Source organism: Pavona decussata, unplaced genomic scaffold (assembly GCF_977016875.1).
Source record: "Pavona decussata unplaced genomic scaffold, jaPavDecu1.1 SCAFFOLD_131, whole genome shotgun sequence".
NCBI classification, from domain to species: Eukaryota; Metazoa; Cnidaria; class Anthozoa; order Scleractinia; family Agariciidae; genus Pavona; species Pavona decussata.
The window spans coordinates 671,039-696,080 of NW_028145545.1; the positions used below are offsets into that span (position 1 = coordinate 671,039).

The following is a 25,042-nucleotide window of genomic DNA, read 5'->3' on the forward strand; positions in this document are numbered from 1 at the left end:
ATTTTTTGGACGTTAAGGACAGAGTTTAAAACAGCACTAATGTTTTGTCTAGTGGATTCATTGTGTGAGATATTTTAGGTGAACTCTTGCTTTCAGAATTGTCGTTCTTGGCATCCTTTTTCAGTACATTTGGGATGATGTGTGGTAAGACCACCTTGCCTTCTTAATTTATAGAATCAATGGAAAACTTCCTCATTTGCGGTTCTGGTTTATTTATTTAATTACCGTAAATAACAAAAACGTCACCTTTCTATAGTAAGGTAACTGATAGTGGAAATCAATGAAGGCGCAATGACGTGATGGTTTGAAAATTATGCTTATTTGTGATCTGTTTGGTGACTTCCACGCGCAGACTCTCGGTGACAGTTACATTTTTACCCACCAATACTTCTTCCTTACATCTTACAGTATCTCATCTTAGCATTAATTGATATCGTAGCCACAGTTTCTACTGATTAAATAATTTTCCAAATTTGGGTAGAATTGACCATTATTGACGCATAAATGTTTGAACTTAATTTCTTTTCTTTCAGGCCTCGAATAACCCTCAATCTATCCATGACCCTGGTAAGTATCTACACAAGAGTTTACTATCTTGTGTTAAAATAAGCCATCGTATGATTTTTCCACCATTTATAGGCCCTTTAGTTATGACTCTGATACACGTTAGCAAATAAAAGGAGCAGTTTGAGAGTTAAACTGAAATCACAAGAAACCCAAGCTCCTAATTAAATTAATGCTATTAAACGGTTGAGCACGTGATTTGCATGGGCCAAAACTCATCTTTACTAAGGGCTTACACATTCTAATGAATTTCAATCTCGTACCCAGAGTCTTCAGGCTTTTTGGTCAGCGGGGCAACGCCGGGAAGACTCTGGGGACATCGAAAAAATTCAATTTTTTTGATTGGCTGTTCCGTAACGGTTTCCATTGTTTTACCGCAGAAATCCTGCGGTAATAAAATTTGATGTCCCCAGAGTCTTCCCGGCGTTGCCCCGCTGACCAAAAAGCCGGAAGACTCTGGGTACGAGATTGAATGAATTTAAAATACAAATAGTTTACCCAACTTCTGCTATGTTATCCTTTCAATTCCTGTGTGGTTTCCAAGCGAAATTCAGGCAATTTTATTGAGTTTTATTACCTCAATTTCCTCCTATTAGCCCGCTTCATCTGCCTGCCTATCGGCTTGTCCATCGGTCGGTCGGTCTGTATTCATCTGTCTCTATATAGTCCCCATAGGACCTCCTGAGAAGCTCACTAAATGATGAGCTAACAGAGGTTTTTTCAGGACCCAGGAGTTTTATTAACACCACCAAAAGTAAGAACTAAGAAGACCTTGGGTGATAGATCGTTTGGTTGATTGGAATCTGCTTCCATCTACGATACGGTCTATTTCCAGTCTTAACATTTTCAAAAGTAGACTGAAGACTTTTTTATTTAATAAGGCATTTAATTAGTTTCAATTATTTAACGGCATCTATTTATTTAGTTTAGATTATTTAATTTAATTTTAGAATTGTATATTCTGAGTCTTATTTATTTTGTTTATTATTTTGAATATCTTTTGTAAGGAGCAGTTGAATATTTTTATAGAAACTGCGCGGTATAAATCTTATTTTATTTTATTATTTTATTATTTATAGTCACTGAAGAATCTTTACGCAAAGTGTATAAAATGGCAATACCTCTCTTTTCGGAATTTTATCGTTTTTGGTGGAATTTAACTAGTGACTCTCCACTTAATAGAAATTAAGTGATAGGTGGAGTAAAGGAACACAGATGGGATTGAAACAAAAATTAAATTAATTAAATACCCTATTGAAATTTAGGTACCATGGTGACATCATGCTGAACTATTAAAATGTATAAAGAATAAATGGTTTCAACAATGTCAACCGGGATTAAAACATAACATCAGATTTCTATCCACTCAACTACATTTAATTCCTAGCAGTTTGCAGTTAGTTTGATGGTTTTAGCTTCCACGAGTCTCCTGTAGCTCAGTGGTATGTTCGCGGACCCCTTATGGAAGAACTCGGATTTTCTTTTTCCTTGTATGCCTGTGTTGCTGACTGAAAAAATAGCATACATCATTATCAATGTATTCTCTATTGGCCGTTTTTTTTGTTATCACACAGGTACTTCCACTGAAAATCCTGGGAGCCGAGGGTTAGAGTATGGTTGTATCTCTGCTTCCAGAAAAAGGAAACTTGCTACTGAAGGTATTCCAAATCAATCGGAAAAATATATATATATGGCCTACGTTAAATTTTTAGTTTTACTATGCGCTATTGAAAATGAAGTACCATGGTTACATCGTGTTGAACTTAAAAACCACTGTTTTCAGAATATACGGCATTGAACAATGTCAATCAGGCTTAATACATAATATCAGGTTTCTCTTACATATGCAACGCCTCTATATTCAAATCCTGGAAGCTCGCAGTTAGTTTAATGGCCTAACTCTCATGAGTCTGCTACAGCTCAGTCGGTAGAGCAACCGAAACAGTAATCGGAAGGTCATAGGTTCGATTCTCTGACTGGGAGAACTCGGAGTTTCGTTTTCTTTGTATGCCTGTGTCACTGGGTAATAATAATTAATAATAATAATAATTTGGTTATCTTGTTAGCTCCCTGGCTAATTTAGGTGCTAGATAGCAGGCAAAAAAGGCAAAAAAGAAAGAAAAAAAATGAAAACGCAAAAAGGAAGGAAGAACCTATTAATTGTAAAATGTTAACTATGTTACGAGGTCAGCATAAAAGAGAATTAGTTCATTTGTTGTTCTGACAGTAAATAACGTATAATTTGTTTCGGAAAAGCAGACACACTTTGTATGAGTTTTTTAAAGGAGTTGGAAGGTCTTTCCAAATATAGGTAGTTAAAGTCGTACTGGGAAAATCTGATGCTTTTATTTTCTTATCACACAGGCACTTCCGCTGAAGATCACGAGGACCGAGGGTTCGCGTTTGCTCGCACCTCTGCTGCCAAACGAAGCAAACTTGCTTCTGAAGGTAATCCAAATCACATGTATACTACTAGGAAAGAAAAGATCTTAATGTATGGCCTAATTTTTGTTATTGAAGTGCATCCGTTTAGCCGACTATACACTCACTGATCTGTGAAGTTGTCTCGCTCAGATTTAGACGGGGAAAATCTGAATTTCCAAACGTCAATTGGAGTCATTTCATCACAAAGCGCCAGTAACCAGGCCTAGAAACCACAAGGCTAAGAAAAACTAAGATTAGTTTGGAAACCCGTACTTCTACTAAATTTTCTAAACTTCACTGAGATTTGAAATTGAGATTCTGCATGGCAAATCGCTTCAAACGTTATCTTTCTTGATTAAATATTCTCTTAATTATGCGGTTTGGAGTTGGGGGTCGTTTGAACAAAGAACGCCAACACGTAGGTTCTCACAGACTAAAATTACTTCGGAAAGGAAACGGAAAGTACAACGAAATTATTTGACAACGTAACCAGTACTTACAAGTTATTGTTTCGTTTCAGTTGACGGAAAATGATAGGTACTTATCAGAATGCAACTACATGTCCCTTGGTTTTGCGTGACCCTTCGCCATGTTACGAAACTCTATGTACCCAAATCTTCTGAATAAACTCCCATTCAAACGACTGTTGTTTGTTTTAAGCGTTACATATTTTGACCCTCTTCTGGCTCCTTTGGCCTAAAATAAGGAAATAAGGTAGAAAGGTATCCTCTTGAACCCCAAAAATCAATTTAAGTGGAACTGACATTTTAAGATACATGATAATGTGAGTGGGGGTCCAAATTTATGTACTCTGTAGGTAAATATTCAGGACGGGATTGGCTATTTATCGAGTTACGATAGTTTTCATCACGCTCAAAGTCATATTTGCATACAGTTTTGTTCAATGGACTCCAAAAGATATTTATTTTTTCTGTTTTTATATAATTTTTTAGTTTTTAAGATGATCGAGGCGAACCAGTTTGAATTGTGAACAGTCAACGGGCGCTATGTAGCACTGTCACAGACTAGAGTGGGTGTTACTAAACAGAGTAACGCAGTAACGAGTAACGGTGTGACGAGAAAACGGGTAACGGCAAAAATATTCCACGGGTTTAAGAAAATAATAATAATAAATAAAGAGAAAACGTGTAACGGGAAAAAAAATTCGACGGGAAAAACAAAAAATTGATTTGAAAAGAAAAATTTCAGAGAAGTAAATTAAATGTGAAGATTATTTTAACATTGAATCGCGAACAAGTTTTAATTTATTCACATTCTTTCATGTACTGATCAGAAGCCCCCAAAACATGCGAGAGACATGCAGTTACAAACCAAGAACTGCCGTCTCTTGACTGACAAATGTACGTGTACTTAGTTCAGATATTGTAAATATTTTGTATTCGGAAGACAAATAAAAAAATAAATTAAAAAAAAGTAACGGGGAAAAATTTCACAGGTTAAACGAAAAAAAAAGAAGAATTTTGCAATTTTCGCTTGGTATTATATATCAAATTTCTATTTAAAGATCTCAGTCAAGTAAATAAACGCAGCTTCTGGTGAAATAAATTGATGTATTTCTTGAATCATGAGTCAATTGGTTTGCTCCATTTCTACAATCACATACAATACTTCGATAACAAGTCATTCAGTATTGCAAGCCATATTGCGCTGTATTTTTAGAACGAATTGAAATGGCAGAGTTCGAATTTTTTGCCACACAAAAAAAAAACTTAAGAATCATTTTCTTGCTTTATCGCTTCTTACTTTGTTCGCTAAAAGATTCGAAAACTTGCCCAGCAAATGTGTTTGTGCTCTATAAGAAAAACCTTGCCTTGAACTGTCCGTAATGACGACGATATTGCAGTTATCTGTTTGGCAGGAAAAAAGCATAAATGAAGCAGCGAAGGAAAGAACGGTAACAAACAAGCAAACACACAATGTTTGTAAGCTTACTTCTTGGGTAACCAAGGCTCCCTTGTTTTCAGTTATAGTTTTTTTTTTTTTTTTTTTTTTTTTTTATTCATAGCAACGACACATACAAACAATACTACGTTACATGACTATTTGAGTTACACTACTATTACTACATTACATTACATTGCTTGACCTACTTACAGAAATTGTACTTACATTGCTTGTATTCTTTTTAACTAATTACGAAATAAATACACGTGCTACGTCATCTTGCATACGATGCTAACACAACACACACACACACGTACCCCACCCACACATACAAGAGATAATAAAAGATTCCCCTTACTAACTTTCATGCTTAAAGTGCTTCACGCATCGTAGTTGCTGAGAGTGGTCCACTTAGCTCTATATTTTTCGTAATTAGAATTTCTGATGGCTATTTGTCTTTCACATTTGATCTTGCTGTCTAGTAAGGCAAGAAAGACCTTTAAATTTAAGTCTCAGACTGGTTTCTTGCAAGAAAAACATGATATTTAGCAATAAGAAGATAATGGTTTAACGCGTAGAAGGTGGTCGTTTCATGTTTGTAACCGTACAGGATTTCAGTATTCCTAGGACTAATGTTGTCAGAGCGCTTAGCATTCCACCACATCATTATGTCTTTCCAAAAGATTTTAACGTCGGGGCATTCGCAAAGCATGTGAATAAGCGTTTCGTTCGGAAAGAGGCAGCGTTCACATTCTGGAGAAGCCTTTATATTCATTTTGTAAAGAGAGTGATTAGTGGGTATGATGTTATGAATTAGTTTGAATTGGAAGCTCCTCAGTTTGTTTTCGACTGTGACTTTAAAAGGAAGCTCGTATACTGCCTTTACATTCAACCCTTGTTTTCTAAGATTGATTTCAACGATGGGGAGAGAAAAGGATCTTTCTGCAAGCATCACACGGGCTTTTTTTGTAGAGGAGATGTCAAGGGATGGAACTGGTTCGTTATCGCCGTTAGTGAGATTACCTACGATTTCGCTTTTCCAAATTTTAGGGATTGCCGCAAGAACTTGTGTTTTTGGGCGGCGTGTTTGATGATGAAGCTCATTTTTGTGACGAAATCTTCATTTTCTAAGAGTGAATTATTAAATTTCCAGTAGCCTGGGCCTCTTTCTTCTTGTTTGTCTTCAGGCTTGATCGAGATGGTGACAGGGGAGTGATCTGAATCATGATAGGCGGAAATGTCGGTTTTCGAAACGCGGCATAATAAATGCTTCGAGATGAGCCAGAAATCCAGTCTACATTTGATTTTCCCGGAGCTATTTCTCCATGTAAACTGTGTATCATGTGGATGTTGTTCTCGCCAGGGATCGACTAGGTCATAGTTGCAACGGAGTTCGTCGATCGAATGTATTACACTTTTTTTGAATTGAATGTCTTTACCTCCAAATTTATCGGAAGCGGACAGTGGGCAGTTAAAATCTCCACCAATAAGAATTTTGTCAGTTTGCTGGCCACGAATAGAATCGGTTATCTTCTGAAAAAATGAAATTTGCTGGTTTTGGTCGTTTGGGGCATAAATATTAACGAGGCACAATTCGACTTCGTTGACGGTGGTTTTTACAATAATAAATCTGCCGTTTTTATCCGCAGTAACATTCGTCACCTCTTTACTGAGCGAGGGACTGAAAAGAATCATAACACCTCTACTGTGTTTTGAACCGTGCGCAAAGAAAATGTCGCCTCCCCATTCTGCTCGCCAAAAATGTTCCAAGCTAGCATCGCTGTACGTCTCTTGCAGAAAAATTACATCAAATTTTCTAATATGAAGCCACCGGAAAAATTTTCTTCTTTTGATAGATTTGTTGAGGCCTCATGCATTAAGAGAAACAGCATTTAAGGTCATATACACACTAGATTTATGAATTTCTTTCTAACGCAATTCATGAACCACAGCTTGCAACGTTCGATAGCGTTTAGCCTTGCGATGGAAATGTTTTGTGCAGATGGTGCGCTGACAACAATTTACAATACGTTGAGTAAGGCGGGTACAAATCACGATGAGTACAACAAGTGCACTATGGCAACTAACACTTAACATAATAGAAACACTAATTAAACTGCGAAGCAGCTTATTGTATAGAAGGGAATAAGTGCCATTTTTTAAAGGCATGTTGAAAAGAGACAAAACCCTCCTACAAAACTCTCCGCCAAAATTTAAATAATTAATTGATGAAGCGAAAGGGAAGCGAGGGTTTTGAAAGGGAACGTTCAAATAATGTTATGTTACATGTGGGAGAGGGTGGGAAAGAAAAATATTTGATTATAACCTAACGAATATTGTCCAAATCTTCGACTTCATATACTCTATGTACTTGATCGCTTTGGGACTTCCTGACGAAAATTTTGCCGTCAATGGTCCAGGCGCTATGCCAGTTGTTGATCTTTTTAACTTTTCTTACTTTAGCGAACAGTTCATGCCTATAGTTAGTTAAGTTCTCATTAATATAAACAGCTCCTGCATTATGAAAATAGTTGTTTAAACTTACTGACTTCAGGTGCTTTTTGGATTTATAGAGTTCATTTTTGGCTCTGTATGATCTGAATCGTACAATGATTGGTCTTGGACCGCCGTTAGATCTTCTCGTAGCCATTCTATTACAGATGTCGATGTCATTGTTGACAATATGTACATTGAGAACCTTTCCAAGCTTGATGATCTTGTCAGACAGATTTTCTTCTGAAGACTCAGGAATGCCGTGAATTTCGAGATTATGTTTGCTAGTGTATTGTTCTAAATCGTCTATTTGGCATATAGCGGTGTCCAGATCGCTTTTAAGACCATCTAGATCGTCGTTTAAGTCGGCAACTTCATCTTCTGCTTTGCGAACTTCTTTCTTGAGCGAGCTCACATCTTGTTTCAGCTTGTTATTCTCCGCCTCTAATTTTTCCAGTTTATCGATGTGGAACTCTAGCGACTTCTGCAGTTCTTCGTGTTGCTTGCGCAAAGCTCTGTTCTCTTTAAGAAGCTCGTCAGTGTTCCGTTGTATGTTGTTCAGTGCGATCCAGATACTCGACAGATCGGCATGCTCGACCATGTGCTCTGTAGTCTTTGCAGTCTTATTTGGAGGAATTTCGGGCGAGCTGCTGCTACTAGGCCTTTCAACTCTCTTCTCTCCAGTGATGGGCGGACTTTCGTCGCATTCGCTTACCTTTTCAGCCATTTATTACGAAGCGGAGAGCTACACAGGACGGACTACTCAAAAACGCTGCCGTCCATCTTGGCCTCCCCCCCAGGACTCCGTTTTCAGTTATAGTTGCTGTCGTAGCTGTCCTCTGTTAAACAAATCTATACGAAACAACAGGAAAAAAAACTCTCAGGGGCTTACTTTCCATGACACCAGCTGTGATCGAGGAAGGACCCCAGGAGGAATTGGCCACGTGATATTTTTGGCGCGAAGATATCTTCGATTCCTTTCCACGCGATCTACGTTGGCAATTTATGTTTAATTCATTTCTTATTTATTTTTTTTTTTCTTGTCGAATTTTATTTCCCATTACTCGTTTTCTCTTTTTTTATGATTTTGTTTTTAACCTGTGGAATATTTTTGCCGTTACTCGTTTTCTCGTTACTCCGTTACTCGTTACCGCGTTACTCTGTTTGGTAACAGTCTAGTAAATTTTGCTTATCAAGAAAGGCGAATGTAAACCTCCGAGAAAAAGGCTGCACTGACCATAAAACAGACCGCTTCAAATATATCCTGGAGTAATAAATGAAAAACAAAAACAAAACAACAACAACAACAAAAAAAACAGACAAGCTGTGATAATTCATAGCAATCAGTGCAGAAATAAACCAAACAACGATTGTTGTAATACTAGATGCGTGCAGAATGTGTGGACCACTCGGAATAATTTAGCTATGAATGCGTGCAGAATGTGTGAACCGCTAGGGATATTTAAGCCATTAATTATTATTCAAGTTCGTTGAGTTTAACCGTCGTTCGGTTATAATAAAAATCTTTGTGTCAGTCGCTTCGCGTTCAAGTAAGTAAAAACTAGAGAGTCAAATAGCATGAGGAAACAACGATCTTTAAAAAAATCGCACAAACAAAATGTTTTGCGTAGGCATTGTTTTGATGAAACTAAAATAACACTTCAATTTTACATTCGCTTTTACCTTAATCTTTGCCGTTATCATGATATCCTATTGTTTAAAGTATTTGTGTTTGTTCTCTGTCAAGATGGTCACAAATGAAAGCTAAAATTAGAAATGCATGCGAGAAAAACTTGTCAGTAGTTTATGCCAACGATACAGTGTTGCGAGACTTTTGTTTAACTGACTACTTAAGCTGAGAATCAAATTTTCATTATCTTAAATGAAGCAAAACAGGGTGAGATTACAAATAAAACCCTAAGGGAAATAACCAACATGGACCGAAAAAATGAACTCAAGAGACTGCTCTGAAGTTAGCAGTATTAAGCTTAAGTTGAACAAGTTGCAGTGTCGACAATGCGAAAAAAAAAACAACAAACAAACAAACAAACAAACAATATCTTGCCAAACAGCAAAGTTTTGTCAACAAAATCGCATGAATATACTCGCCTTTTTGGATAATAGCCAGTCCTTTTATTCGATTGCTGATTTTTTCGTTCGTTTTACAACGTTAAGTGAGCAAAAAGTTTCACTTCAATAGGAAAAATCCAACGTTTTGTCTCGTCGAATCAGAGTAAAATGATTTCTCTTCAAGATTCGGCCGCTGTTTATGACGTGCCGCCACTAAAAGAGTCCATCTGTTTCTCCCGCCGCGAGTCGTCTTGCTCTTTCACCCGCTGTTGGAAGGCAAAATTGGACGAGATTAGAAAACAAACCTTCAACAGAAATAATAAACATTGACCGAAAAAATGAGCGCAAAAGACTGCTCTTAAGTTAGCAGTATTTAGCTTAAGCTTAAGTTAAACTGCGTGTCAACACTGCAAGAAATCAATATCTTGCAAAACATCAAACCAGCAAAGTTTTGTCAACAAAATCACAGGAATATTACACTCGCCTCTTCTGAGAATAACCAGTCCTTTTATTCTATTGCTGATATTTTCTTGTTTTTTCAACGTCAAGTGAGCGAAACGTTCCACTTCAAGAGGAAAAATCCAACGTTTCGTCGCGCCGGATCTGAGTAAAATGATTTCACTGCAAGATTCTGATGATGTGCCAGTCAATTTGTTTCTCCCGCCGCTAATCGTATTGCTCTTTCTCCCACTGTTGGTCACAAAAATTGACTTTGTATTCTATCAAAATTATTATTGCAATTTTTTTTTTCTAAAACGCAGTTGGCCATGCAACTTCCCAACGAAAAAAAGCGGGCTGCAGCACAGGGTTTGAGTATCTCATTTCACATTGCCTTACATGAAGGAGCGTACGTACGTGCGGTCGGTCGGTCGGACGCAAGTGACATCATAACCAAACCAAAATTCGTCGCACTGATGGGTTTACCAACTCTTAGCTATGGGGCTCCGCGCGCGGAGCTCCGCTATTAGCAAACACTCCAGCCAGTGAAGTTAAACAAGGTGTTAGTTAATAGCTAGCATTAATTACAACATAGCCTTTATGCTATCCAGTCCGCATCATGTAATCTGCCCGCGCAAGATTATTATGCATGGCTCTTTTTTCTACTATTGAGGTAGGCGTGGTTTTAATGTTTTGCAAAAATATTGTGCATTGAGAATTTGCAACCCTCAAAGAAAACTGAGACACGAGGTGAAAAGGCTATAATTTGCCTTTTCGACACTTTGCGCGCATTTGATTATGTCTATTTAGATACTTGCGCGTTATTAATTTTTAAATTATTATTTTAAATTATTATCATTACAAACCCTGGGTAACGAATTTTGTTTCTTGCTTGCTTGAATCCGCCTTTTCTGTTTGCTATTACAGTCACAAAGTTTAACAATCGTTCGAAAGATGATTTGGAGAGGCTTTCGAGGAAAATCGCAGATAATTGGAAGTCACTAGCGAGACGCCTTGGATTCGACGAACCAGAGATAACTGCATTCGATCGAGAAAATGGTAGATTTGCCAGGAAGGCTTATGAGATGCTGCTGGCTTGGCACCGAAGAAAAGGCTCCGCCGCTACTTATCAGGTTTTGTACGACGCTTTGTGTGATGACCTGGTAGAATGCAAGGCGTTAGCGGAGGAACTCTCTTATTCTTGATTTGATCGTGTTGGTGATTAATTACAAGGCGTGGAATAACAGAATTTAGATAACTGTAACTGTCAATCATAGCCTGATACAGGCTGCTGGATATTGTGTACCAGATAGCTATCTTGTGGATAAAGTGATGTCGTTTAATAAAGTCTGAGTAGTGCCGTGCATACCTATCCCTTGATAAGCCGCTGTACAAGCCGATGCAAGGAACTATTTATAGTCCTACAGCCAAAGTCACCTTCAACCCTGCGTGGAAAAACATTTGTCTGCACGAGGTACCTCACAGGACCTTAGGTTATTTGTGTAGACTTGTGTGATATCAAAATTTCTTTATTTTTGAAAACGTGAAAGTTTGATTCTGGATTAAAGGAAAGTTCATTGTTTATTTACAGAAAAACTAACTAATATCACTTATAAATATCCCAACTTTGTGAGGCCTTGGTATCGCGAAAAACGTCCTATTACCGACGTTTTTAAAGGTTTCCACAGCACGAGATTTTGATACTTAACCAAAATCTTAATGGACTTTTAAGTTGGACAACCTAAAGCAGACCCAATTACTTGTATCACCTCATTTAACCCAGCACCACCTCAAATTTGTTTTTCGATTCATACGATATTGTCTACTCAATAAAACAGCGTATTAAAGTTTGTCTCAACGTATTGTTAATTTCTTTCTATTAGCCTTTTATACTTTCCATCTTATTTTTCTAACACTTTAATTGTCATTGTTGTCCCCATTGCATGTAAGGCGCTTGTTGTGCTTCTTGACCGTGAAACCTTTTCTTCAGGTCCAGAGGTGTAACAATCCGTGCTTCATCCGCCTTATAAAATGAATCAAGTAAACTGGTGGCCTGCGAAAGCAGGTTTATCACCTTTGCACCCAGCCTAACTTTCTAATTTTCTTGCTTTATCGGCAACGGCGAGAAGGCTGTTTAATCTCGCTAAAGCTCGACAGCAAAACAAGTGCATATCATTTGTTACGACCATAAATGGCCACCATTTATTTTATTTGCTAAAATACACTGCTACACTACCTGACTTTGTCAGCATTGGATGTGGCTATATATTTTACAAATTTTGGTCCAATGAATATTACAGATCACCACCTAATAATATGAGGCAGTCTATTTAAGGAGGAATGTCCAGATTCCTGGCGAGCTCCAACACTGCTGAGAAAATTGTACATTCACCTAAAAACAGAAGAACAAAGAATATTTAATTTAATTTCCGAATAGCAAGAATAAGCTGCGATAGCTTATTTTGCGAATAGGCGATTTTAGGGCGCAGAGAGAACTTGTAACTTTTTCAAGTTGGAATCAAATTCCGACTCAGTCCTTCTATGGCCAGAGACAACCAGGACAGGTAATTTGTAGCAAATTGGACCATTATGTTTTCAACATCTGCTAATTTTGCTCTCATTTCCAACAGCAGCAGGTAACGATCGCGCTTTGTACCAATAAACACCCAACTTTGTGATCCCAACCAGATACTCTTTTAAATGAAATCACGTAGGAACATTTCCTTCTTAACTTTCAACTTCGGTTGGGTAACTGAAGGAAGCGCAAAAACTAAACTTTTGATTTACTTTTGAAGGATAAAGTTCGCCCACTCAAAGGCAACCGCAACATTATTCGAATTGACTGGAAAGAGTCGTTTGAAACGTGCTGGTGATAGCCAAAAATTACGCACCGGCTTCCCTGCTATTTTTTGCAGCAATTTTGATGGCACGAAGAGCCATCGAGATCGCCGATCAGATTTAGTAGTTCCACGAAACTCGGAAACAACACCTCGTGTGCCTATATTAAGGACGGTGGCTACAAATACCGAAGTATTTTTGTGCGGTTTATGACTTTGCGGGAAAAGCAGATCTTAGGAAGGGCTATTGGAATCCAAAACGAAAATTGGGGGTAGCCACGCATTTTTCAAAGATAATTAAGCAATAATATCTCTAAAAAGCGCCAAAATATAAAGCAATGAATGTATGGGATTTTTTCCTAAATTGAAGCTTAATTATCTCTGAAAAAAGCATGGTTACCCCCAAATTTCTTTTTAGATACCAAAAGCTGTGTAGTTTTAATCCGCGCAAACATATTCCTGTATTAGCAGGCACCACCCATACGAAACCCGAGTATCTTGCGATGCGCAGAACGTATGCGCAGTAACAAAAGTGGGCGCCGTCCTTAAACGACTGAAACCACAAATCACCAACAAGCGCCAGCGATTGAAGTGAAGTCTAAGCGAAGACCGTATAGAATCGCTTACTGTGTCGCTGGCTTTTCTTACCAGTCATTGGTGTAACTTCACTCCATCGCTTCAACGTCGCCGTGACTATGGCTGCGTGAGTGGCAGTCGTGGATGAACCAACCGCAGAGGACTGGCGCGGGACTTCAGCCTGTTGGACCGTATTGTTTTGTATTTCGTGAAGAATGGGAACTACAACGATCTGCTCCTCTCCCGTGAGGGACGTTGGGATGGGTTTACTGAGTTGAATCTGTTAACATATGAAAAAAAAAAAAGTGTTCAGAAGTTACAAGAAAAAACTTAGAATATTTTGACCTACATTGAATTTCAACGCCCACGAACAGAGAATTATGCACACTAATTATGCAGATAATTAGGCGCAGCGGAAAAAGGACGTCGCGTGACGTACAACAAGACAATCAAGAACTGTACTTGGAATTGCCTTGTGTAGATTTTCAGTAGTGTGTGGACCATCCTTTTGAGTGAAGAAGGTTGTGATTGGATTAATGTTAGACCTAAAGAGAACAAGAATTATGGAGAAATACTGGGGAGAACATATTTCAAAATGGATTATTCAAAATGAAACAGCGCCTTGACAACTGACCTATCAAGCTACTAGGAGCTGGATACTAGTGATACACAAACCGGAGTAAAGGCGAATCAACAAAATGGTCACTTACTTCATTACAGGAAATCAACGCGTGTCAACCCAATACTTACTCCTGGTGTTGACAGCATGTTATATAAGCACAAGTCGTATTCCTTAGAGCCCTAGGTATTTCGCTCTGACTGAAAGCCTCTTAGCGAAAAGAGATTACGAAAAAGGCATCAGATAATGAACCGCTACAGCCTCACAAAATTCAATATGGGAACTTACGAAATGAATTCAGATAATTTAGCAACATTTCTCTTGAACAAGGGCAGCCTTTGACGTACGACAGTTTAGTAGCTACGTTTTACTCTAGCTGGCGTTTTTTAGACCCTCCTATCGCTTTCATTATTATCGCATAATTCTTCCAGAGTTAAATATAACTTACAAAGAACAACATCTTATTCTTGAGCACCACTGCTGGAGTTCCGGGAGGAGCAATTTCAGGCGCGTTGGGAGGTATGCTGAGGCACCATTCAACTCGCCATTTTAATTTGGTCGGATCGTGATTCTAAAACATAAAGGAAACAATCAACAAGTGAACAAAGATTCAGCTTAAATCCGCACCCTGATGGCTCCAAAATGATGGTTGATACTGACCAACGGCTATTGAAATGCCTGTAGTATTTAAAGGAGAACCTGTAGACAAGGTTTGGCTAGCCAAGTGTGTCTCCACTACGAATAACGTATTTGTTTTGTTTTGGGGTTTTTTATGGGAGGGGAGGGGTGGGTGGGTGTTAGCTTTTCGTCAGGTCAATGGGTTAAAGGTTTAAGGTTTTTGTGCTTTTTGCGACAATAACATGTGAAACCCAAAACGTCGTTTAAACTGCCGGTGCTTGCATGCCAATTGAGTAATTTCAATTCGTAGTCTCTTCTGCCACCGCTGCACATTAGTTTAAAATTGGCCTGTGCGGATGGCGGTTTTCTCGCAAGAAGGCAAAATTTTGCTGCAAGGGAACACTCCTAATTTTGTCCTTCTATTTTTGGACGGTATCTCTGGAATGATGTTCCTCTAAATATTCGAACAACGCCTCACAAAAAATTATTTAAGGAAAGTTCTTTGAAATTGTACCTTTATCAATATAAAATTGACTAAGTATAGTTATTTGGGGGTGCGAGGGAGGGAGGGAGGGAGGAAGTTAAGGACGGTGGGTGGGTGGGTAGGTATGAAAAGAAGTCAAGAGAGTCAGGTAGGTGAAGTAGCACATGACCACGATAAACCTAGACAACCAGAGCTAACAATTTTGTCAGGCTTCTGCAACAGCTTGCACATTCCTAGATAATACAGGACTTATAACTGGGAGACTCACCATTTCTAACTTCATAATCTTGATACAGTCACGCAGTATGTTTGGAGGAGCGCCGAGAAGTCGAGCAAAAGCTGTGATAGCGCTCGCCTTGTACGGTGCACGGGCAACCTACAGCAGAAATACAAGGCCTCAGTACTGACTGAGACACATTCCTATAAGGTTATGGTCACGCCGTCTCTCCTACATCACCTGATTGCAAGAGCCAATCAAAAAGGATAAATTCGATGTGCTCGGTGCGTCCGTTTGGTACGTTTTCTCGTCTAAACTGTTTGTGAGTTTATATTCCTACCTTCAACCCTAACAATGCCTACGATTGCAAAGTTTTGAGTCAATTGGCTGATGGGTTTGGCCCCTCGCCTTTTCTCATCAGTCCGTTGAGTTTCGTTGAGAGAAACAAAGTGGAGTTCATTGTCTCGTCTATGTAAAAAACAAGGCAATGCAGTAACAATGCAGCAACAATGGAGCGATCCCTTTTGACGCGCTTACTTCTGTCACTTACAACAACACTTCACTTCATTTTAAGCTCTACTCTATATGTTGGTACTCGGTAAGTTCCTATAAGATGAGACAAACTGTCTGGATCACTGAGAAATACACATACAAAAGACTCAATTCAGTTTATCAAACTTTGCTTCTTGACCGATTGAAAGTGAACAGAAAACTTACCCTTGTCTCGAAGAACCTCTCGAGAGTGGTTAGGTCATCTTTCCACGACGCCTCTGAAATGAAAAATCAATCAATCAATCAATCAATCAATCAATCAATCAATCAATCAATCAATCAATCAATCAATCAATCAGTCAGTCAGTCAGTCAGTCTATCAATCAATCAGTTGATTGATCGATCAGTCAATCAACGCATTTAAAGCAATTAGAACCACAAACCTTGCCCGTGTGGAGGTTTGACGCCCAGTCGAAGCGCAGTAAATGACGAATCCACATTGACTACGTACTGAAGATTGGTGCAGGGCTGAAGAGCTGTGCTGGGTGGGGTCACTTTGAAGACCAAACAACTCAATTCGTTCCGCAGCAGTGTAAGCTATCAAAGAGGAACAATCTGTTTATCAACCACAACAGATCTCCACTGCATATCGGATGCCGAAAAGAGAGTTGAAAACAACACGCACAGACTAGTCCTTTTCGAAATAGTTTAAGTCGAATCTAAGAAATATTTCAGAACTTTTTAGGAACTGCGAGATGCTCTTCCCATACGTTAGCGTGATATGTGCTCCTTTCATTACTAGTACCTGGTCTTATACGACCTGATGTAGTAATGAAATCCTTAAGTGTGATCACTCAAGGGTTGTATAGGGGAACCTCTTTCTGGTATTGTTAATTGTATCAAGCAAGGTGCTGTGAATAAAAACCTAGCCACACAAATAAAAGTTAACAAGTAATTATCAAGTAGAGCTGTTAGTAACGTGCCGTACAAGGTGATTTCTGGCTTCCATTCCACTGATGACTTCATAAAGTGTAACCGTTCAGATGAAGGCTATTATTGAAGCAGCACTTTCCTATGGTGCTGTTTATTATGCTTTCTCAATCATTAATGGTTTTTGAAAAGAAAACAAAAGAAATCACTTCCATGAAGGATGCTTGGAAAAGTGATCTTAATTATCATAAAATATGGTGACCTTTTGCTTTGAATTTCTGCAAGAATTATGAATGGGGTGCGACGTTATATCAAACTCACGAAAGAGCGTTTCATCCGATTTTCAAACACTTCAAAGTGGGTTGAAAAAAAAATAAAAAAATAAATAAATAAATAGAAAAACGAAGCGCATTCTCGGTGTTTGAAAATCGGATGAAACACTTGTCCTCGTGTTTGATATATTTCATAAAAAAAAAATGGTTCTAAGCTTTAGGATAAATCCTGGAGAACAAAATTCTATGTGTGCATTTGTGACTAAAAGGTGGAAGCGACCTTTAAAAAATCCCCTTTGCTTACCGAATCCTCGCTCTGAATAACCCGTGGAAGATGTCTCTTTAAGTGCATGCAGCATAAAAATCTTTCCAGGGGAGACATCATGACGGGGGAACCACGTCTCGCCGCTGAGGGGATAGGGGTCGGGGTACACAGCTTGGTAAATGCCGCATGGGATAAAATGGTTGGAGTGGTGGCGGCCCACGTTCTTGCAGTCAGCGGTCGTGGTGGAGTGGTTGGCTGCTTTAGTCCAGTCCCTGACGGAGGTTGAGGAGTTGGCGATGGCCTGGGTACGACACAAAGTACGCAACATAAGAGTACCATTACAAACGATGAGTTTGTGTATAACAGCTTCTAAAACATGAAGTTTTGCTTTAGCTGCTATGTCAGTTTAGGATCTTCTAGTCAAGGTACAGTGCTTTCAATGTCCAATAATCAATCAATAAACTAAACATGATTCAAAATTTTCACGAAACCACAGTACCACCTTAGCAAAATGAGACACAAGGTTGAAACTGGTAAAAACCCAACAACAACAACAACAACAACAACAAACTTTATTTTCCCAAGAGTCTGCAAAAAAAGGCATTTACTATGTAACACACCCCTTCGGTAACAATCATTCACGAGTCATTAAACAATCATTAATGAACCATCAGTTTTATTTTTCAAACATTTCTTTGCTTCCTTGATGTCGTGAAAAAAAAAGTGCTCAAAGCTGACTATGGTTTTATCTTCTTTCACAAATATACTCGATATTTTCGCTTTTCTCGTAGGAATATTATCCTGTGTAGAAGGTTGTATTAGCTTTTACAAAACCACAACAACATCTCGGTGGCACTGAAGAGCAACACAGCCTGCCTTAAGGCACCAATGCCATGGCTACTACAATATCTTTCAGTTTTAAAACGTACCTGTACTTTGTAGCCTGGCCAGTGCCGGAGAACTGCGGGGACATGGGCCAAGACCCTGGTGACGTAATAGCCATGTTAAGAGAGAGGGCTGGAGAGGACCCAGCCAATGCAGGAGACGGAGTGGCAAACTGGTGACTAGTCACCGGAGACGGCACAGGAAGACCAGCAGAGCCCGCGGGAGACTGAGCAAGACCTTGAGGTGCGGCCGGCGAAGGTTGGAGAAGAGCCGAGAGCTGAGAAGCTGTGGTTTAGAAACATAGAGTAGTATTCGTGTACTGATGAAAGAAGTCACTACTCGGGAACCTCTTAATGTAGCAAACCGTGGCTCTTCTGGCAACACAATAAGATCTCACTTGCTTTCCTAAGACTTTCCCGAATTTTTGCCATTATCATGAAGAATTATTTGCTCACGAAGAGCGCAGTTTTTCCATACCGTTAGGTTCTGATATTTGACGCACAGTGAAATTGTCTGCAGTAGACTTCTTCTAGATACAAAACCTATTTTTCTTAAGTCAGTGTTTCAAAACATCTTAGCCAGTTAACCTAAATGGTTGAAAATTCATCTGGTAAAATTCGCTTGCTATGCAGTTTCCAGTTCTGTTATCACTTTCTCCGCTGATTCAGTTCATTTCTCGCTATCAGCCTCCTCGTTAGGCACAAATTGGAACTACTTTTCTCCTTCCCGTCGAGTTCCATTAACGAATCGAATCTATATTCTGAATTTGAGTTCATTCATCTCTCAAAGTGAATTGGTTTTTGGCTAAAAATTTCCTTCGCGTATGAACTTTAATGCAAAAATATTGGAAAAAAGAAAAAAAATCGTACAGTGGTGCTTGAAAAGGTGTATTACCGTTGGTTGCATACTAGCTCGACCTAATTTGGTAGCAAGCATATCACGTTTTGTGATCAAATAGTTTTAATGAATGTTAAGCGAACTTTCCCATCGTAAATTTCGACCAGAAACGGATTTCTTATACAAACACTCCTTTCCAATGAGATAAATTGAATTAAACACTAAAAGATGCACTTTAGCCAAAGTAAAAGCACTTTCATTCAAACTTCAGCTAAAACCGACTTATTTTGATCGCCAGAATCGGACTAACAGCTATTCTGTGACAAACGCCATTTTTGTTCTTTTTAATCAACTTAGGTTATCGTTTTTCATGGTGTGTAATACCGGCGCTCACATGCATCCCATGGTAAGTTGCTTCTGAACATTTTCTGGTAAAATATAAACTGATTTACATCACATTTGCTTCAACGTGTAATCGTCCAACATTCTAACTAAAAAAACTTAGAAGCAACGAAAGGGCCTAAGCTACTGCGCATACGTTTCGCGCATCTCGAGAAGGTCCGGGAACTCTGATTTCTTTTGGACAGCAACAAATAATTCAAAGGTATTTTTGCGTGGTTTATGACTATGAGGGAAAAGAAGATCTTAGCAAAACAACGCATTTTCTTAGACAATTAAGCATCAATTTCGAAAAAAATGTCATCCATTGTTTTGTATGTTAAGGGTTTTTAGAATTATTGTTGCTTAATTATTTCTGAAAAATGCGTGGTTATCCCTAATTTTCTTTTTGGCTTTCAATATCCCTTCCTAAGATCTGCTTTTCCCGTAGAGCAGCCAACTGCATAAAAATACCTCTGTATTAGGCACCGTACTTTAAATATCAACCAATCCAACAACGACTATCTACGACGGAGCCACAAAAACCTCGAATAACGATTGATCCTACTTACAACATTTCCCAAAGAGCAGCCGCAACAAAAATGAAGTCAAATAGTTTTAAAAAATACGCGGGCGTCATGGATTGGCTGTTGAATTTAAAAGCCAGCTTACACAATCAAACAAGCTCCGCGAGAATGTATGGATATGCGAGGACAGTATGTGACACAGAATATAGACAGAAGGAAGAGGTCAAGGAAAACCGCTGTCCAACTGTTCGAGGAAAGCTCGCGTGAAATCAAGGAAGAAACACTAATGAAAGTGCATAAAGGCAGAGCAAAGGGAAAAATAAAATAAAAAGAGTAAAGTAACAGCGATTAGAAAATGGCAAGGCAACAGGCCGTGCTGGCTACCCCAGCGGTAAGGCAAACTATGTCTTTGAAGGTCTAGGACAACTCGACAAGTTGCATTAACATGCTTTCCACCACTGACAGAGTTGCCCTAATAGCACCGTGTAAAGTGAACCCGGCGGTTCTCTGGAACACATTTATTCAACGACGTGAAGAGAAAGAGTGTGAAGTGCGTTATCTTAGGAAACAATTCCAGAGATATAAACCAAGACTCCAACCAACAGCCTCTCAACCATTGGAATAAACTTTCTCAAGGTCTGCTAAGTCGTTCCTTGCCGTCTGCACTTTAGCGCTAACAAGTAAACTTGTGGCTAGTCTACCAATAAGCCAGTTCGCCTCCTCACAAGGTACAATGAAACAATTCACAAAAGGAAAAGGTAGGAAAGGAGAACGTAAAAGAGGCAGAACAAGGAAACCTGTCGAGGAGCTGCGAAGGTGAACAAAACAAGCAACGTATGAACATATGAACGAAACACAAAATGCACGTAAGTAATAAAGAGCTTACTTTAGGTACGGCACAAGCAAACTAGTTGAACATAGTTAACAATACTAGCATTTAACAGGGACCATTTGTTAACAAAACAGGTGAAAACGCTGTCTGCCTCTGAATAAAAGTTCCCCCCCCCCCCCCCCCGTTCATATTTACACACATTTCCCTGCTACTGTTTCCTAAACAAAACGAAAAACCAACCCATAACTGACAGTGGGAAAGAATCAACGAAATTCGAGAAGTTTAAATTAATTTGACCATAAAATTGTTTCCTAAACCGCTTTTTTACTATGGACCTTCATGCCTCTAAGGTCAAATTACAATGCTACTGCTGACAACAAGAGTCGAAAGTCGAGGACACGAAGCTTTCAAAACTTGTCGAGGTCGAGAAAGCAGCTTATTCTAGGAAATACAGTGTACTAATAAGCAAAGAAATCAATGAACACAGCATGCAGTGCGAGCGAATTTCAGACGGGCGACGGCCGAATATTCCCCTGACGCCATCTTCATTCATAAAAAAAAATGGGTGGGGAATGTGGCCGAGTGAACTGAAAAACGAAGCCCAATCGAAAATGACAATTAATTTTTTTGAACTGCAGAGATCGTTTTCCAAAATCACCTGTACTGCAAGATAAAATATTCAAGGAACGTCACTAATTGTAAAGACATGGCCTATTTGAAGTCCAAGACTAGAAAATGGCCAGACGCAAGTCTGCTGCTCCTAAGATTGCCCCAAACTTACCTGGTGAGCCGACACCGTAGATATTACCCGGGCTGTTTACACTAGGCGATGCAGAGAAAGGCGAAGGCACATTCACCGAGGCAGAGGGAGCCTGGGGCGAGGTGCGAGATATCATGGGTGACGCATTCAGGTTCGCCGCGCCCGGCATCGGCTGCGGTGACGTAAACTGGGGATCCATAACGGGGTTATCCGTTTCCATAGTAATAGGCGGCGAGGGAGGGGCTTCGTCATCTGCAGTGGACGCATGCCGGGAAGTTATTCCTCCGACTTTGGCGACTTCATCCACGTAAAGTTGAAGGAATACCTTTAGAAACGGAGACATTCATATGTTAACAAGCAGCAAACTGGTTATACAACTGAGAAGTAGACGGCGAATGACAATCCGGCTTCTTAAACCGTACCTTTAAATTTTGTATTGAAGACAGCAAAGCTTTGCTCTTGCTGGGGTCCGCAATGCTGTGTGAGGCATCTAGTAAAGCAAGACACTTACTCTGATTACTACTTATGAAATATCATCTTTGTGTCACAAGTATCCCGTATCCCGTATGAACATGTTAATTTCGCTAGGTCGTATCACTGAGTTAACTTTCAGTCTTAGGAATGAACCAAGACAGTGAAAGCAAGACTTTATTTCAGGATCGAGTTACAGAGGAATACTGTGAAGCTTTCTTGCCATCGGGTAAAAATCGCTGTGCTTCATCAATTCAACTTCAACTTCATTTCTAATCATAGCATTGGTAATGTGTTAATCCTGTAATTCCATTTCTAAATTTCGAAAACTCCAACACTGAAAAGGTAGTCGAGCTCGAGAGGCAAGTGTTGAACTTTCAGCCTCTGTAAGTTAAGCCAATTTATCTTCATGCAGTTGAGAACTATTTACAAAAGAAGCAAGGAGGTATTCTGTAATTTCACCTCCTAGCAATAGCCTTATAAATTTATTATTTGGGAGTAACTGTAAACTTCACTATATGCTCACAAATGGGATTTTGAAATGTAATTACACGATTAAAAAAAATATTTACAACAATATCGAAGGGACAGTGTTCATTATCATCTAAATCTCAATTTAAAACCCAGGGAGTAGATTCAAGAGGCCTTCGCAAGATAGATGTATCCATGCATTGTTTCTTAACAATAAACTATTGTTGAACTAACAATAGCCTATTGTCAAGAGAGAATACTTGGGATACATTTTCACTAAGGAGGGCTTCCTCAATCTCGCCCTAGAAATTTACTTATTGCTAATACCTTAATCGATACTCGATACTACAATGAAGACGTTCTGCCTAACATCTGCTTGAACGTGCTTAGTGAAGGGTTCGTATCTATTCCAAATCTTTACAGCTCTGAAAAGAGACGGCCGTTGTCCTACAACATTCCCCAGTCACGCTTTCACTTACCTCTGATAGCAACAAGATTCTTTGCTCGGAAACGAACTTCCATTACGTTGCTGAAGAATAGTGTTAAGGATATAACAAACGACAACGTCCGTTTAAAAAACTACAGATTTAAAAACAAGCTTGACCTTCAATTTTTTATCCATAGCGACAGGCAATTGTTATTTTTTTAATTTTCAGGATTATAGGTGGTTTGCATTGCCGCCAGGTTGGTGGACAAAATAAACCAAAATTTGTTCACAAAGTTTGCATAAAAATGGAAGTGAACTCGCAGATGAGAAAAATCTTATTGTCCCTGTCCACCAACATGGCCGCCATGACGTCACACGCAAACCATCAATAAGGCCTGCTAACCTTGTTATGTATGTGCAAAATTCAAGAGAATTTTCACTCTAAAGTTAGGTTTCTTGGGACTAATTAATGTACATCTATAGAAAAGAACAATAAATCGACCGTCACTTATAAAAAAAGGTCCATAGGACCCTATAGAATTGCACACTGAATTGGGCCTCATTGTTTGAATGGCCAGATTCAACTTAACCGCGGGAGATACTTTTAAAACAATTATTCCACTAGCGCACGTTGGATATGACAAGTTGGCTATAATCATCTCATATCCAACAAGCGTGAGTGGAATAAAAAAAACCAAAGGATACTTGTTTCTGAAGACCAGAAGCACATGTGTGGATGATTGTGGAAGAACAGCAAACTCTTTGCAAGCCATAAATGGCCGCTAAGAAGATAAAAAACCACCAGTTAATGATAGCTAAGTGGACAGAAGGGGAGGGGGAGAGGTGGATATTAAAGAGGAGACAGTGGGAATGGGGGAGCTACAAAGATAAGGGACCTGATAGGCCCACATTCACTGACACAAGTTTCAGCAATGAAAGAAAGAGACTCTTTCTGTTTTCCTTTCTTCAGTGCGAGAGAGAAATCATCTGTGGTAAATGGGTTTCTAGAACGGAGGAAGCTTATAAGGGTTCTAACAGTATTTGTCATCATATATATTTTTAATACTTACACTAATTTGTATACCAAGCACAGGTTTAGTGCTGAGCTTCGCTATGGCCGACAGTGGACGGAATGTTTCATGAAGGATCTGAAATTAAACAGGTTGCAAAAAAAGTTTGAATAAGGAGTTTTGAGTATGAACCCTCGTGCAAAGTGAATCTGTCCACTGACATTCTTGTTTCTGTACCGGGAATTAAGACTGAATGTTAGTTAACTTTGTAATCGTACACACCCAGGGCCCAGTTGTTCAAAAGCTCGATTAAGCTAATCCTGGTTTAAGGTGAACTTTTATTCGATTTCAATGACTACAATTAGTCATAAAAGATTTTTCGAAAAGGTTTTTGTCCTTAAGTTTTGACTTGTCCTTTTCTTTGCCATTAGCTTAAAATTAACTTTCTAAGAAATTTTAACGAGCGAGATCAAAACCTCGGTTAACTTTTAATCGAAGGATTAGCGTTAATCGGCTTTCGAGCAACCGGGCCCAGACTTTTAGTTTCATTTAAGGACGGTGCCCACTATTGCTACTGCGCATACGTTCGGCGCATCTCGAGATACTCGGGTTTCCTATGGGTGGTGCCTACTAATAGAGAAATATTTTTGTGCGGTTTAAAACTATACGGAGTTAGCAGAACTTAGCAGGTGCTTTTGGTATCTCAAAGGAAAATTAGGGGTAACCATGCATTTTTCAGAGATAATTAAACTTCAATTTAGGAAAAAAATCCCATACATTGCTTTATATTTTGGCGTTTTTTAGAGATATTATTGCTTAATTATCTCTGAAAAATGCGTGGTTACCCCCAATTTTCTTTTTGGATTCCAATAGGCCTTGCTAAGATCTGTTTTTCCCGCATAGTCATCAGCCGCACAAAAATACTTCCGTATTAGTAGGCACCGTCCTTAAGAAATCCACCACTTTGGATGTTTTTACTACGACAGACACCCACGGGATAACGTGGCATACTAGAGCCGTTTGCAGTTACAGTATATTAAACTTAATTCCCCGCATATTCAAAGTTAAGAAAGTAACTATACTATAGGCTTATTGAGAATGGCCTAGTTTAATGGCCTTAGCTCCCACGAGTCTCTTGTAGCTCAGTGGTAGAGCATCCGAACTAGTAATCGGAAGGTCTTAGGTTCGAACTCGGATTTCTTTTTTCCGAGTATGCCTGCGTCACTTTCTAGAATAATCA

General features: G+C 39.1%; 2 protein-coding genes across 7 annotated transcripts in view; one reads left to right on the forward strand and one right to left on the reverse strand.

Annotated features, from left to right (window-relative positions):
* The window catches only part of LOC146468384 (uncharacterized), a 66,896-nt gene extending 55,144 nt beyond the window's left edge, over nt 1-11,752 (forward strand). For 2 of the 3 annotated variants that reach the window (XM_085124644.1, XM_085124646.1), the window contains 4 exons: nt 534-567; nt 2,139-2,222; nt 2,929-3,012; nt 10,822-11,752. In XM_085124644.1, coding sequence (XP_084980770.1) covers nt 534-567; nt 2,139-2,222; nt 2,929-3,012; nt 10,822-11,099 — 480 coding nt within the window. In that variant the 3' untranslated portion in view covers nt 11,100-11,752. The remainder of the gene's footprint in view (nt 1-533; nt 568-2,138; nt 2,223-2,928; nt 3,013-10,821) is intronic. The other variant, XM_085124645.1, reaches the window with a different exon arrangement.
* LOC146468385 (mediator of RNA polymerase II transcription subunit 14-like) overlaps nt 1-25,042 on the reverse strand; it is a 91,645-nt gene that overhangs the window by 41,447 nt on the left and 25,156 nt on the right. For 2 of the 4 annotated variants that reach the window (XM_085124641.1, XM_085124639.1), the window contains exons 26-38: nt 23,863-23,940; nt 23,498-23,574; nt 22,845-22,894; nt 21,846-21,913; nt 21,445-21,748; nt 18,134-18,374; nt 17,244-17,505; nt 16,181-16,334; nt 15,963-16,015; nt 15,297-15,404; nt 14,375-14,497; nt 13,380-13,587; nt 12,067-12,286 (exon numbers count right to left, since the gene is read on the reverse strand). In XM_085124641.1, the coding sequence (XP_084980767.1) occupies nt 12,225-12,286; nt 13,380-13,587; nt 14,375-14,497; nt 15,297-15,404; nt 15,963-16,015; nt 16,181-16,334; nt 17,244-17,505; nt 18,134-18,374; nt 21,445-21,748; nt 21,846-21,913; nt 22,845-22,894; nt 23,498-23,574; nt 23,863-23,940 (1,788 nt within the window). In that variant the 3' untranslated portion in view covers nt 12,067-12,224. Of the gene's footprint in view, nt 1-12,066; nt 12,287-13,379; nt 13,588-14,374; nt 14,498-15,296; nt 15,405-15,962; nt 16,016-16,180; nt 16,335-17,243; nt 17,506-18,133; nt 18,375-21,444; nt 21,749-21,845; nt 21,914-22,844; nt 22,895-23,497; nt 23,575-23,862; nt 23,941-25,042 lie in introns of those variants that run through there. The other 2 variants (XM_085124642.1, XM_085124640.1) reach the window with 2 other exon arrangements.